The sequence below is a fragment of the Vigna angularis genome, chromosome 5, assembly GCF_016808095.1.
Source record: "Vigna angularis cultivar LongXiaoDou No.4 chromosome 5, ASM1680809v1, whole genome shotgun sequence".
NCBI classification, from domain to species: Eukaryota; Viridiplantae; Streptophyta; class Magnoliopsida; order Fabales; family Fabaceae; genus Vigna; species Vigna angularis.
In genome coordinates, this window is record NC_068974.1 from 1,439,105 (window position 1) to 1,454,943 (window position 15,839).

The following is a 15,839-nucleotide window of genomic DNA, read 5'->3' on the forward strand; positions in this document are numbered from 1 at the left end:
ATATTTATTTATTTATTGTGTTAAAATACTGTCAAGAAAAAATTATATAAATTTATTATTATTACCTTAAATTTAGTATAAGTGGAAGGAGACAAGTTGATGGGTCTTTGTGGTGGGGCCATGCACATTGTTTGTGATTGCAACACGTTGTGGAATATATACAGGTGTCACAGTTAGGTGAGAATTTAATTATTATATATTTTAATATTAGTTCACAATTTTTTTTATCAATTTTTTATTTTATTATTTTATCTCCAAAGTATAAACAATGTTATTCTCGTACGGAATATCTTTTTTGCTACAATAATATATGAAGATTAATTATAATAAAAGTTATATAAGAAGGTAAAACTTTTTACACTTGTAATAAAGCATAGGTGTTCTAAACTTAAAAAAATAAAAGATGAAAAATTGAAGTATTATTCGATATTCTATATTGAGCTAGGTAACATGAAGATGAAGCTAGATATACTTTTCAACAATGTTTCTTCTTAAGTCTCATTCTATAATTGAGAAAAGGTGCAATTTTTGTCAACACATCATTGTTCTTACATTACACTCAAGTAATTAGGTAATGCAGGTTTCATTTTTTATTGCATTTTCTCTTAGTTTTCTTCCAAAGGGGAGACATCAGACACTGACAAAGACCTTTGCGTGAAGTAGAAATAAAATATATTTCTTACATTTTCATCTTAGACGACAACAAAAAATTGTTTATTTATTTATTTATTTCCTTATTATTCGTAAAAGTTAATTCTCATTTTCATCACTGCATCATGCTCCATTGTCTCTGATGAGGTTGCAGGCTTAGAGAAAGAGAGAGAATGGGTTTCGTCTTAATGCAATTCGGATTCTGAAAACTGAAGCTTTTCATAGTAAGTTCTTCTCAAGTTCCTGCCTTTGTTCTCTCAAGTCACAGTATCTCTAGTTTTTTATTCAAAGTTGACTTTAACTTTCTTGAGGGTGTTTCTCTGTTTGCTTGTTTGTTTGTATTCGTTTTCCTCATGATTAATGTTTGGAAAATTTTGTTTTCAGCATGTGTGTTAGGTTGGGAAGAAGGCATGGGAAAGGAAATTTTGAGTTTTCAATGGAAAAGGGTAGTCAATAATAGCATTACTTTTTGTTTTTCCTTTTACAGTATAGGATTCCATGCTAGCTACAATCCCTAATCAAGAACAACAGAACTTGATAAAGCTCAAGTCTTTCTGGGATTTTGAGTGGAGGGTAAATCTTCAAAATTGTTTCAGTTCAGTTATAGATTCATTTTCACGGCATGCAATTTAGTCTCAACATCATTAAGCTTTTCCAGCTCTGTAATGGAGTTAACAGATTGAGATGTATTTGATCCTGAGCATCCTTTTTTCTTTTATGGCATGCTTTTTTCAACTTGATTATGTTCTTGTGCATCCATGGTTTTTGAATTTTGTTGTATCTTTGTGTGGTTCCAGGGAAAAATTTTCTAAGATGCCAGGAAAACCTGACTGTGATGATTACGGTGAGCAGATTCAGTTTCATCCTTGGTGGCGCGCAATTGGAGAAAATGCCTCCAAATCATCTTCAGCTGATCGGTTAAATGGTTCTCCTTCACTGCCTGAAACTGATAAGACAGGTGTCTGTCTATGATCCACCTATATTTCAATTTGTGTCGCATATCTGTATCCGATATTTTGAGATACTTTACTATTTACTGATACTTATCAATCAATAAAGTATCTAAATTATAAAGCTTTAATGTTTTTATGATGACAATAGTTTATGATTTTTTATTTTGACTTTAATTCATTTGATTTTAATTTATATTCACACAATAGCAATCATATATTTTTCATGTTTTTAAGAATTTTGTACATTTTTTAATATGCATACATCACTTATGGTATCTTATTATGTGTCATATCCAATACACGTATCGTATCCATGCATCATATATACATGCATCATAGGTGCTTGTATTTTGGCCAGCATCTTATTAGACTTTTGCTTCATAATAATTTTATTTGTTACTATTTGGAATAACCAACTTCTGTTTTTCTCTTGTAATTCTAACTATTTGGAATAATCAACATGCTAGTGGTAATTTTCCACCATCTATTTGAACAGATAAGAGTGTAATTCTTGAGGTAATTCAGAGATCCAAGGGAATGAAAGACCTTCTTTTGCCCTAATTGGCATTGGGATTCAATTGATTGAGATTCCCTTTATTGCTTTGGACAGCACTTATTAAGCTTTTGTTGTTGTTAGCAAATGACTTCCATGTATACAGCAAGTAGTTTTCTCAAAGGAAATTCACTGACAAAAGATTCTAACTGTGTTAAAAAAATGAGAAAATTGTGTTTCAAATAATGACTTCTAATTGGTAAATTAAGAGTTCACCTTAATGCCTATCTCCACATGCATCAGCATTATATATGAATATAATGTATACTGATAAGTTTCTTGTTGGCATCAGGTGGTAAAGAGTACCAAAACATCAAACATGACTTGTCTTCAATCTCATTTAGCATGGACAAATACCTTGCTCCCAATCCTCACACAGAATTTGTTGGTCATTCAGTTGTAAGGCCTTTAAAATTACTTTTTGTAAGATAGTTAGGTACAGAGAACTTTTGTCACACACTGCATGAACCTTTCATTCATAGTTGTGAGTTTATAGCTCCTTAATATCTCCCATATTATGTAATTTCTTTTACATCTTTAAGGGTTTAAAAGTTAAGATTATAAGCTTCCTCAATATGTGATGCAGGTTTTGACATCTTATTCAGATGCACAGTATGGTCAAATATTGACTACTTATGGGCAACAAGTTATGGTATGATAAGTTGCAATTTTCTGTACAGTATTTGAGAAAATCCCATCTATTTAATGGGCTTGTTTATTTTTCAGTAAAAGGAATATTTTTTCGACATTTTATGATTTTGTGTCTCTCTAGTTGTATGTGGATTGATATTACCATTTGTAAGTAGTTTTTCTTTTCTTTTCTTTTGAATATGGTTTAGAAGTATTTAAGTAATCATATATTAGTGGATTAAATATGTTTTTACTCCTTAAACGTAAAATTGAAATTTGTCTTATCCCAAACTTTAATACATTTTTTATTCTCAAACTTAAAGAATGAACAGATATATCAAATTTTGGGATAGAGACGAATTCCAATTTTGTTTGTGTCCAAGTTTAGAGATTAAAAACTTATTAACCTATATTAGTTTTTGGTTTTATAAATTGAGCATGCAATTTAATGTAATTCATTTTCTCTTTGGTATGTACTTTTTATAAACAAATTATTTGCACATGTTTTCATGATTGTGTACCATTGACGAGCATTACTTCTGCATCTAAATTTAAGTTCAACCTCCCTTTTCTTTCACTCTTTTGCCTGAGACTTTTATGACTTCTAATATTCTTGTTGAACCAAGTAAATGCAATACTATTTCATTGCTAGTCCTAACAGATACTGGTATGATGCTAGATAAACCCTCCATTGTATGGAATGCATCAAGCTAGAATGCCTTTGCCACTCGAAATGGAAGACGAGCCTGTTTATGTCAATGCAAAGCAGTATCATGGTATTTTGAGGCGAAGACAGTCACGTGCTAAGGCCGAGCTTGAAAAGAAAGTAATCAGAAACAGAAAGGTATGGTTCATATTCAACTTATTTAGGAAGAGGATCATGCAGCTAAGAGGAATGGTCTACTATCATCAAAAGAATTAGAATGAAACAGAGTTGAAAAACAAAATAACTGTGAAGTTTAAACAAAATCACTTTGTTCTCTAAAGTGAATTTCTCCCTCTAGAGAATAAGAATCCAAATTACCTGATTGTTGTATCAGTTTCACCTTGTCTCACCCTGGTTACTGGTGAGGTGCTTGTGAATGTTTTGTATTCACATAGTTTTATCTCAGTTCTTGCCATTGTTGTGGAATTGATCATTGCCATGGCCTCAGATGTTTCATTCATTTCTTACAGCCATACCTGCACGAATCTCGTCACCTACACGCCATGAGAAGGGCAAGAGGCAATGGTGGTCGCTTTCTCAACACAAAGAAGCTTGAAAATAACAGTTCTAGTGTCACTTCTGACGAAGGCAACAATAGTGGTGCAAACCCCTCAGCAAACTCATTTAACACTCTGCATAGGCTCACCAACAATGAGAATCTAGCCTCATCAAACATGGTTCAGGACATGCACAGAGTTCAGAGTTTCAACAATGGTTACCATAATGGAAATTGTCTTACAGCACTATACCTTTCACAAGTGAATGGAAAAAAGGAGGGAGGAGACTACTTTGGAAAAGAGAGAGACCCTCTTGGGGCTTTCAAATAGTACTTCCCTCTTCCATACAGCAACACTTAGGTACCAGAAAAAACAAGATATATATATATATATATATATATATATATATATAAACTTTGATACGAAATTAGAATTTGTCTTTGTCCCATATAGTTTAATCTCCAAATTTTAATAATTAATAGATATAGTCTTTCTAATCTACCTGCATAAATTGTTTAGACTTGTCAAATGACGTTTCAAGCTAGCTTTTGAATTGTTTACTCTGTTTGACATATTTCAACTCAAATGTCAACTAGACGTTGTTTAACACGTAAAAGAAAATTAAAGATATTGGATGAAGAAGACTATATTCATTCATTTTTTAAGTTTAAGGATCGAAATGTATCAAAATTTGATAAATAAACAAATTTCAATTTAACATCTAAGTTTCGGGACATGTTTAGTTGAAATTCTGGTCTTTGACCAGCTAAATTCTATATATTGGTTTATGCATGTTAAGTTTAGCTTATGGAGAAACTCATTTCAATCTTTCACTCTCAGAAGTGCTTATAGAAAAGTTTTGTTTGTTATTGTATAGTGAGCTTTTTGTTGAATTTGTCTGATGTCTGATGTGAGGTTTGATATTTTGCAGGTGAAGAAGGGCTTAATCTCATTCAACTTATGATGCTGTATTGAAGGCAAATCATTCTTGGCTCAGTTAAGTGGTGAGACCAGTGTCATGGTGTACTCTATTCCTTGTTTGGTCTCTCCCTTTGCTTTTGTTTTCTCTTTGCAAGTCCATTTGTTAATGGGATGACAAAGAAAAGAAAAAATCACTTTGGTTTCAGAACTTTTTTATGCTTTGAACTATGCGACAGTTGATTAAACTTTGAAGTGATTTCAGACATATGCTGCATAAAACCTTAAAAACTCTCTCTGTTTTGTCCTATATTTTCTTGCACATTGTTATGCTTGAAGTTTGCATGAGTCATTTTTTGATCTTGTTGGCAATTTCGTTTTGCACCCCCACGATTTTCTTCATGCACCTCCATGGGTGTGCAAAAGACAAAACTGTCCCTTTCATATCACCTTTGTCCTTCATGCACCTCCATGGGGTGTGCAAAAGACAAAACTGTCCCTTTGATATCACCTTTGTCGCCGTACTCCTTTCTTGTTGGAATTTATTTATGTAACTTGTACAATTCAAAAATTATTTATTACATAAAAAAAGTTATGTAATTTAAAACCATTTCGATTCTATGTCAGTAATATTTTTTAAATTGTGTAATAGGAAATATTTATGAATTGTATAATTTAGAAGTATAATTTTGCACAATTTAAAAATTATTCTTTAAAAAATTATGAATAACTTTTATATTACTATTTTAAAAAATAATATAATATTGATTTAATATGCTTTGAAAATTATGAATTTCAGAACTTAGTTAAGAAAGAAAAAAAGTTTAAATTGAAGGGTAAAGTTGGAATTTTAATATTTATATGGGTGCATAATAAAAGCATGGGTTTGAAAAAAAGAATGTTATTTTTAAAATTTTAAGATAATGTGTTTCTTTAATTATACCATATTTTTATTTTTATTATACATTTGGATAGAGAAAACTGAATGGACTATAATAGTTAATTTATTAAAAATGAATAATCAAATATTTTCTGTGAATATAAGAACCTTAAAATATTACTGTACAGAAGTAAAGAAAGTGTGTATACATTTTTAATACTCTTATTTCAGTGTATATGTCATTATATTTTTTTTCTATGTTATCATAACTTATTTTTCCTATTCATATTAATTGAATTAAATGTATAATTGAAAAAGGAATATTTTATCTTGAAATTTAAGAAATAACAGATAAAAAAATACCTTTTGCTAAAAAACTGATAATTGGTGAGGAACGAAGGAAATAAAATTGCAAGTTGGGATGACTTAATTTCATGGTAATTTAAGTTTAATATAAAAATATAAACTTAAATTTCAATGGATAAAAAACAAATTTAACTCGAGTACGAAGAATGAAAAACATATTCAATTTTTTTATGCATAGATTTTAAATAAAAACAAATTATCTTACTGTTATATGTTAGAGAATAGGATATGAGCAATTCGTGAGATGTATTATTATGTATCTAAGTTAAATTTTTCTCATTTTTACTTTTCATTTTCTCTTAGGTGATATTTGTAGTGACTTTAATAAGTAATTACTTTCGGATAATATGAAAAATAATTAATGATATTTTTTCAGGCATGAAACTTTTCATAAAAATATCAATAATTATGAAAATAATTGAACATTTCTTATTAAAATTGTAATGATACGAGTAACTAGTATGAATATTCCATTAATCTTTAGTATTGCTTAATATATTATTATCTTAAAGTATATTCCATTATTTGTAGCAAAATGTATACAAAGATTGAGGCAGAACAACACAGTGAGGCTGCAACCATTATCACAGTTTTGCTTGTTCTTGCAATTGTTCCTGCCCAAAGAGAAACAATAACAATAATTAGTGGCATCCTCTTAAAGTGGAAGAAGAAATGAGGGTAATATTTTGATGTATAAGCACTTTCAACAGAACAAAAGGTAAGCAATGAATGAGGAACTATTGATTACTTCTTCATAAAAAAAAAGTGATTTTTATCAGCTCATTTAGCAGCAAACCTGATGCTTGTCTGGTAGCATGAAACAGTGAAACTGAAGATAATGTTGGTTGTTTGAAAAAAAAAAAGGTACAATATTTTATTTTATTTATGAATTAAATATGTTTTTAGTATGCAAAATTAAAAATCATTTATGTCCAAAACTTTTACCTATTTTGATCCTAAACTTTAAAAATAAATAGATATAATCTTCTTAACCTAAAAGTATTAATTTTTTTACAGATTAAATGATGTTCCAGATTGACATTTAAACTAAATGTATCATAAACAACTCAAACATCAACTCGAAACAACCCCTTGAAAAAGTTTACTAAAATTAGGTTAGAAAGATTATATTCATTCATTTTTAAAGTTAAAGAACCAAATTATATTAAAATTTAAAACAAGGACAAATTTCAAATTTTGCAAGTTTAATAATTAAAAACATATTTAACCTTATTCCCATTCATTTCTATATCTTTTTTGTTTATTTCTTTACTGATTTTCTTCAACCAAACACTTCTAATTTTCACTTATTTCATTCACCATTTAGATTTTCAATCCCTCACTACCGAATAGACCCAGAAGAAAATGGTTGCTTAATAAACATTCTGAGTGATGTGGAGGAAAGAAAGAGACGAAGAAATGCAATGTTGAAATATATGAAGCAACACAAACCTCAGTCACAAAGAAGGCATGGAAACCATATGGAACTCTATTGGGCAATTCCACAACCGCAACAGGATCTGCTGACATTGTTTTTGCATCAATGACATGCACAAATGATTTTCTGCAGTTTTGTATTATGAATTCTGTTAGTTAGCAATTGTAATGCAGATTACAGAAACTTGATAGACAATTTTTAAGAGGATATCATTATCTTAGTACTATAGAAGGCACTTTCAATTTGTAAAACGTAAAGGTATACAATATGTGTGCATGTTCATAATCAGTCCAAAGCATTATCTTTCTGTAATTACTTCCTTCTTCCTATATGTAAGTGTAAGAGTTTCTGTAGCAGAAAGAAGAAAAATGGAAGGTTTTAATAATACAAGGATCACAAACCAAAAAGGTGTAAGAACTAGTAGTTATAATTAGTATATTAGTATGAACAAAAAGGTTGTAAAACCTAAAAATAAGTTTATAGAAGTCACTGCTTCAAGTGTGTAGAGAAAGGTGTTACCCTGCATTTTCATCATGTACAAACAAGACCAAGTATCCATCATCTTCTTCAGAATCTATTCCAGGGACACGAGGGATATAAACAGCTTCCGAACCAAACTTTCCTGGTCCCAAGTCATAGAGTCCCTGAACATTTCCTCCAACTTCAAGCTTTTCTTTTCCATGATCTGGTTCGGCATGCAAATCAAATTTGATTATGCCGGTAACTTTTGCAATGTTGTCTAATGTGGTACCATAAACATATCGCTGCTTCCTGATGAAATGAAAGATTAAATGTGACCATGATGATTAAAATTATCAAATACAACATAACCAACATAGTTGAGATGTTAAAGTTCATAGTGATGTCTAACATGACCTTATTTGGATTAAAGTTATCAAATTGACATATGATTGAGATAGACCTGTTCAAAAGTTATTGAGTACTTTGACTTCGCTAAATTTTCTCAACATGGAGAGAATGAGCTTACCTGCCAGTGTAGCTTTCATTGACTCTAGGAAAATCTACAGCAGAGGCTGACAATTTCTTTTGAGAAGCTTCACCAGTTTTCATGTTAAATCTCATTTCATACCTGTAAAGTGTTAAGTGTTCATAAATAAAGAACAATTATGCAGTAAACTCTTTTTTTCTCAAAAATTTACATGTCAGAATGAGTCCTTTACAGCTCATTTGAAAAATTTTCATGCTTTTCCTGGACAGCCCCACCGACGTTGTCCAACTTTGGATTCTGAAGGCGGCATGTGATCAGAACAACTTCATCTTCCTCCTCCCAAGCATTGGCTGAAAAAAATGACATGAAATTTTACAACTGAGAAATCTGTAGAAATAAATAATTCAGAGCATAAATTGAACCTGGTTTAGAATTCAAACATTTTAAGTATGTCACAATGGACAACTTTATGCAATGTTACTGCAAGGATTGTTATTGTACTATATACAGCCAAAAGACATCGTCCTTACTGTGGCAGGAAAAATATACCAGATTGTCTAATTTATTCTTTTGAAGGACAAACACCACATCTAACACATTTTGATAAATAAAAGGAGACTGTTTTCGAAGGGCCAAGAACAAAATAGTATTAGCATATCCTTGTGGAATATCAATGAACATACAAATGAGAAACGAAATAAACAAGTATACCATTGTGGAATATGAAGCAGTTTGGTAGCTCAAACCATCTAATATTCTTTTCATCCTTAGCATACCGAGGTAGCACACCAAAACGGGCTTTCCTGGTTGAATCAAATGAGAATATCAATGTATTATTCTTCACCATTTCCTGAAAAAGGGTTTCAATCCACAATGTCAAATTCATTAATTGCCACCAATTGATGTACAAAGTCAATATGTGTGTTTTTTTCCGGAATATAAGAACAGATACACCTGTAATACCTTTGGCCTAAAAATCAGAGGAAGATCCAAGAATATTGCATAATTCTCTGTGATGGCAAAGTCATGCATCATGATGGGATCTGATACTGTTATGGGTACAGGATCATGCATATAACCATCTTTTGAAATTACTCTGTATGTGATATATGGTGGTGTATGTGCATAGCCAAATGTAAACATCTCCCCTGCATACAGAATATTTATTTGTTGGACAAATATTCCATTGAATCAGACAATTTAATCACTCATTTAAAGATCGCTTTACCAGTAAATGGATCAACTTTTGGATGAGCAGTGAAGGAGTGGCCCAATCGTTTATCATAATCTAGCATTCCAAGTGTCTGCAAATCACCATCTTCAAAAACTTTAATAGCATCTGCAAAATTCAAAATGAAACTACTTCAGTCCTGGAGACTAGAAGAGGTCAAAACAAGTATAATTAGCAAGTATCCATGAGAAAGGAAAGAACGCTGTCCGCTTAAGATCATAACTTGATGAATCTTTCATTCCCTTAGTTCCATACAGTCCATGGCATTTCAGATATAATCAGCAAGCTTATATCATTCATGAAAGAAAAAAAAAAGTGGGCACAAATGGTACTTACAAGGTTTATCTGCTTCTGAGAGAGCTAGAAGCTTCCCATGGTGATATACAAGAGCAGTATTGGCTGGTAGAAATTGGAATATGAACACAAGTTAGTTTCAACAATTTCAGTGATGCACAAGAGCTTAATATTCCCAGTCAAAAACGACTAGGAGAATTCACCAAAATATGTGTAACGGTAATCAGCAAAGCAAAGTACCAGGTACTGCATTCTCCAGTCATATAGTAATGAAATGTGTACGAGTGTGTGTACGAGTATGTGTGCGTTTGCATTTGTCGAGTGTGTGTACACATATACGAGCATTGTAAGATGCAATGATAACTTGAACACCATGCTAGTGATATATTTTTTGAAGTGCCAATACTTAAAAGAAGCCCATACATAACGACAGTGGAATCTTCAAATGGGACACACAACGTACTATTTGAATGGTACTGAACAAAAATTGCAGAATGTAAGAAATTCCTGGGACCTTAAATTTGAAAAGAACCATAAAGCACAAATTACCTGTTCCACCTCCATAAGAAACATCCAACACTTTGAATTTAGTTCTCAGCATATGTATGTTAACCATTAAAAGTCCAAATAGACCCTTGAGATCTCCAATCTGATAGCAACACAAGAAGCTACGTTTGTCTAGGGAATCTAAAATAAATTATTTCTAAATTATAAAACTACTAAAATTTTCACTCAGCTTCTAAAATAAATTATTTCTAAATTATAAAACTACTAAAATTTTCACTCAGCTTCTAGGCTTTCACTTTCTTTCTATACCTTCATAAATTTGGACCGTCCAAAGTATTCTTCTTGTTTAAGACGAGAAGTTTTCACAAAACGTGAAACATATGTAGCTTTTCCATCTTTGATGCGCAAACCATGAATCATTCTGCAATTCATTGATACATGAATAAAAATTGGAGGAATAGACACCAGAACTATGAATTTTGTGCTGTATAAATTGGCAGCCCAAAACTTAAGAAAATCAGAGACAGTGAAATTGCCATTATGGTGAGCTGCAGAAAGTCAGAAATGAATGTATAATTGGAACTGGTGTTTGATTCACAAACAATTGAACTGAAATTTGTATGGGAGGTGCTTTGTTATCTAGAATACTATATTGTTTAGGCTTAGTTAAGATTGTGGACCTTATACTTTTACTCTATGTTAAATTTAGTATCTATAGTTTCAATTTGTCCATTTACTCCATCATTTTACCAACTACCCCCCTCCCCCTCTCAATGAAATGTAGGGATTCTGGAAAAAGAAAAAAGTGTTGAGATTTTGATTGAAGTTTGATGCTAAACACTATCCCAAGAAATTCCAAATTCCAATAGATCCAGAAAATATGGCCAGTCTATACAACTCATTTATAACAAACTTGAAAGAAATATGTGTTTGCATATAGGAAGAGAAGGACACACCCATCTCCATCAAACCTGTCAAAAACAGTGAGAGAAAGCACGGTATAAGAGTCAAAATCCACTTTAAGATCACATTTTTTGAAACAGACTAATTTAAAAAGTTCCATATTAACACCAAACCTTTTTGAATAATAAGTAAATATGGTAAAAAGAAAATCAATATACTTGTAAGCTACATGTATCATAAAAATTGAATATTTGCCAGGATTTGTTCAATATCTCATAATATAGAGTTCAAAAATGTAAAAAATAATAAAACTTTACCAGTGATATCCGGCAACAGGAGAAAACTTCGGATTAGGTCCAACTCTGACAAACTCCCCATTCAAGCAATCCTGAAAGACAGTTATAAACGGTAGAGAATGAGTGGCATGACTGGATATTGCTCTAGACTCCAGACCTTCGGTGAAAGAGTGTATACATTAAAATGTTTTAATTATATATCAGGTAACATTGTTCAAGGACAGTAATCAGAAAGCCAAAGATATACCACACATTTTCATGACCAGTAGCATAACAAGGTCTTGCATTTAAACAGAGCCATAAAGCACCATTATACTAGTGAAATTATATAAAAAGCAAAGAACTGCCAGAAAGACGGACATGGACTACTTCCACGGTGATAAAAGATTAGGAAAATCTAGATATTGTAATTCTTACAATAACGAGATCTTCATCAATAAAACAACCAACTTTCAACTTTGAGAATGATGTATAAAACATGGCATGATTTGATGTTTGTTTAAAGAACTTCACACCATGTTAGAGAATCAAAATTATTCCATTTTCCTCTCTCTCTTCTCTGTTTATCCGAATTCTTTAATTTCCCTGTCTAAGTATTCCACTTCAAATTCAGAATTAAAATATAAGGTCATAACACCACAACAGATAAAATGAAATACAATAACACCAACTTTTTAAAAAACAATCCAGAACTGTGATTTCGGTGCATTCTCAATCTTTTTTCATGTAAACCCCATTTGCACAAGGGCTGATTTAGGATCTTTTGGGTTAGAACCTTGTAGGAAATTTGGAAAATTAGTGAGAAGGTGGATTGGAAAATGACTGAAATTCCAGGTTGGATAGTACTTTAGAAACATCTATATCTCAAACTAAAAAACTCCAAATGAGGTGATTCAAAAACGAGATGAACATTCACGTTTTAAACTTTAATTTAAGCTCAAGAATCACTTAATTTGGGCATGTAAAACAAAAGATATAACCACGAAAGATATGACAATGAGATAAACCTGGACAAAAGTGAGTTCCTGAATTCAGTGAAGGAAGAAGGAGAGGTGAAAAGAAAAGGTAAAAGGAAATAATCACTCTTTTCAAGGGAGACAACATATAAAGGATGGAAAAATCTTTTAATACAACCAAGGGTTCTTGAATAGCTCAATAACATAGGAGAATCACTCTCACTAAATAAAACGAGATAAACTCTAATATTTTTGAATAAAACTCAACTTGCGTCATTGATAAAAATGGTTCAGGTAATATAGAAGCTTTAGCCATCATAGTTTAAAAGGATTCATTAACTGCAATTACATCTTACTTAAGTTAATAATGATCCCACTTAAACTAATAATGATCCCACTACTTAATGACTAATTGTAATGAAATTGTGGCAACCAAAAGTCACCCAAAAGCAATAAAACTCAGCCCACTAGCAGTCAACATTCTTGGTATTGTAACATCTCATTCATGCAATTATTTGCAACAAAAATAAAATAAAATAAAATAAAGTTAGTGCAGCCAAAAACATTGTCAATTGGACTTCATTAAAAACTATGTCACCTCATTTTTCTTCTACCCGGTTGGATTCACATCATTTTTGGACTACATGTGACTAAAATTGAAGCCGAATTTGTCAACTATTTACCACAAGTTCAAGAAACATGACAACGATACATGTTCCTCAGACGGACAACTATACAACAATACAAGTTTAATTTTCATACACTGTCAAAGTAGAAATTTAACATTATCAATCAACCGGTCAGAAATTATCTTGACTGGAATTTCTCAAATAACAATAAACAACAGTCTTCCCCTGCATAACAAAATCTATGATTGGATAACACCAAGCACTGTCAAACAATCTATAAAGCATGAGTACACTTCAATTGAATTGAATAAAGCAAAAATTCAACAAAGCAAGAGGCAAAAGTACTAACCGGGAGGTGCCCTTTGACAGGAAGGTCCTTTGTGGGAGGGGTCTCGGTGACAGGAGCAAAATTACCAGTGAGGTAGTGATGGGGCAGTGAAGTGTCATACAAAAACTTCACCACCAGCTTCTCCAACAAATCAATCACTTTTGAGGTGAAGCCATTGCTGGGTTTTGGCTCCACCTTCACCAACTCCCCCTCTCCTCCGTTCTTCTTTCCATCATCCCCCATTTGACTGAATGATTGCAACAAAGCTTTGAGCTTTACGAAAAGGGTGTGGAAATTAGTGAGTGGAGGTGTCACTATTTGAATGATGGCTTTGGTCTGATGTGGCTGATCTTCCAATGGCTCACTATTGTTAAGGCCTTGTTTGGCATAGCAATTGCCACGTTGTGTCACGATCACAATCTCGATGATTCTGAATTGTGGGACACAAATACTGATCTTACATTTTATTTTATCCTCATTTATCTTTTAAATTCTTCCCCATTACTAAAATATTTCAACGATTAATGTTATTAATAAGTGATATATTAATTTTAAAATATCCTTACATAATATCTGTAATTTTAATTATTGATCAATGCCACGGTGAACAGAATTTTATGACAATGAGACTTGAAAATCGTAACAAAAAAATTAGAAACAAAAATACGAAAAGAATAAAAATACTAGTATAAACAAACATTAATGTGTGTCCGCTTATTATGTTATTCTATTTTATCATAATTTGTTAAAAAAAATATTGAAGATCGACTAGGTCTAATTTTTATTAAAAATTAAGGAATAAAAATATATTTAATTATAAATGTTATATACTCGAGTGTACATTTTACTTTTATACATTTTAATTTTTTTTTTGTTTTTACATTATTTTCTTACTGACCGATGACTTTACATTTTTTTCTCAATTTAAATATCTTAAATAATATATAACGATAAAAATAAATTTTATACATATGTAATACTATTTGATATATTTTTATTTTAATGTTAGTTAAAAAATATGTTTGAAATTTTAAATAAATTTAACAAAATTAGTTAAAATGATTAAATTTATATATTTTTAAAATTAAAAACTAAATTAGAACAAAATTTTAAAAAATAACTAATTCTAATTAAGAAATGAAAAACATATTTAATCATAAAATTTATGATATTAAAAGTAACTTTATTAAGAGTCTTTTTATAAAATGTTTCCATGTATATTTAAATTAATAAATGAACAATCAGGAAAAAAGAAAAACATGTATTTCTTAACGAAATTGAGAATAATAACGTGTAATGATTTTAAATTTTGAATAACTTTAAAAAGTAGATCGATTAAACACAGGTTGTTTTAATTTAACGTGATTTATAATTTGAGTTAAAATATATAGCTAAATTAAATATTCATACAAAATTGAAACAAGTTTACTATTCTATAAAGTAAATACATATTATTTTGAATAGTTAACCATTGTTTATAGTCTTCTAATTATTTCTTGATGACTTTTATCTTTCAAAATTATATAAATACTAAACATGCAATTCACTCCTTAATCTTATTTTATAGTTACTACCCTAAACAAAACTCTTCTTATAAAACAAAACTATCATCATTCATTTCAAAACCTTTGTTTTATGTCTATCTCCTGACTAACTTCTTTGTATTTGAAGTTATTGATGTAATTAATAAATAATTAATGTATTATTCAATGTATGTATGTATTTAATTTATTCTATTAAATGTTGTGAGAGTTTTTTAATTGAGGTGACTATATAATAGTATACGTAATTAAGGTAATTTACTATATTTATTGTATAACTTGTGTATTGATATAACGATGTGATTATGATTTGTTGTTTAATAAAAACATGTGATTATATCAATTACAATAACTATGTGAACTATATATATGTGTATATTTTGATGAATATAGTAATTAATGAACCTAATTATAATTTTATTAATTTGATACTTCATTGAAATAAATGAAGCAGAATAAGTTGAAAACAATGATAATTAAATAAAATGTTAAGGTTTTAATTTATCTTACATAAATCATTAGAAATACATGCGCTATACACATTTATGTTCGTGTTTTTATTCTAGTAAAAAATTATTAAGTTATAAAATAATTTTTTAAAAATAATAATAAA

The 15,839-nt window shown here is 30.5% G+C and overlaps 2 protein-coding genes across 5 annotated transcripts; one reads left to right on the forward strand and one right to left on the reverse strand.

The window, feature by feature from the left end:
• The first annotated feature begins 518 nt into the window (after positions 1-518).
• Positions 519-5,220, forward strand: LOC108339625 (nuclear transcription factor Y subunit A-9). Of its 4 annotated transcripts, XM_052877340.1 has the most exons (9): positions 521-571; positions 806-875; positions 1,036-1,224; positions 1,449-1,609; positions 2,450-2,556; positions 2,744-2,809; positions 3,467-3,631; positions 3,964-4,350; positions 4,922-5,220. In XM_052877340.1, exons 4-8 carry the CDS (start codon positions 1,465-1,467, stop codon positions 4,318-4,320), a joined length of 840 nt encoding a protein of 279 aa, XP_052733300.1. In that variant the 5' UTR covers positions 521-571; positions 806-875; positions 1,036-1,224; positions 1,449-1,464; the 3' UTR covers positions 4,321-4,350; positions 4,922-5,220. The 4 variants fall into 4 exon arrangements, with proteins under 4 accessions (XP_017432280.1, XP_052733300.1, XP_017432281.1 ...); XM_017576791.2 differs by lacking the exon at positions 1,036-1,224 and having other exon boundaries at positions 519-571; XM_017576792.2 differs by lacking the exon at positions 521-571 and having other exon boundaries at positions 661-875; positions 1,139-1,224.
• A 1,391-nt stretch (positions 5,221-6,611) lies between these two features.
• LOC108340730 (carotenoid 9,10(9',10')-cleavage dioxygenase 1) lies at positions 6,612-14,029 on the reverse strand. The gene is made up of 14 exons (XM_017578280.2): positions 13,707-14,029; positions 11,794-11,864; positions 11,530-11,544; positions 10,883-10,994; positions 10,616-10,715; positions 10,109-10,171; positions 9,770-9,880; positions 9,505-9,689; positions 9,253-9,391; positions 8,774-8,891; positions 8,581-8,682; positions 8,112-8,363; positions 7,607-7,718; positions 6,612-6,768 (listed from the first exon to the last, which is right to left on the reverse strand). Exons 1-14 carry the CDS (start codon positions 13,926-13,928, stop codon positions 6,739-6,741), a joined length of 1,632 nt encoding a protein of 543 aa, XP_017433769.1. The 5' UTR covers positions 13,929-14,029; the 3' UTR covers positions 6,612-6,738.
• Positions 14,030-15,839: the final 1,810 nt, after the last annotated feature.

Coding starts and splice junctions, on each gene's coding strand:
- LOC108339625 (XM_017576791.2), top strand. CDS start 1,465: ATGCCAGGAAAACCTGACTGTGATGATTACGGTGAGCAGATTCAGTTT. Junction 2,557..2,743: donor AATTTGTTGGTCATTCAGTT/GTAAGGCCTTTA, acceptor TATGTGATGCAG/GTTTTGACATCTTATTCAGA. Junction 2,810..3,466: donor CTTATGGGCAACAAGTTATG/GTATGATAAGTT, acceptor GTATGATGCTAG/ATAAACCCTCCATTGTATGG.
- LOC108340730 (XM_017578280.2), bottom strand. CDS start 13,928: ATGGGGGATGATGGAAAGAAGAACGGAGGAGAGGGGGAGTTGGTGAAG. Junction 10,172..10,615: donor TTCTTATGGAGGTGGAACAG/GTAATTTGTGCT, acceptor AATTTCTACCAG/CCAATACTGCTCTTGTATAT. Junction 8,892..9,252: donor CTGCTTCATATTCCACAATG/GTATACTTGTTT, acceptor CATTTTTTTCAG/CCAATGCTTGGGAGGAGGAA.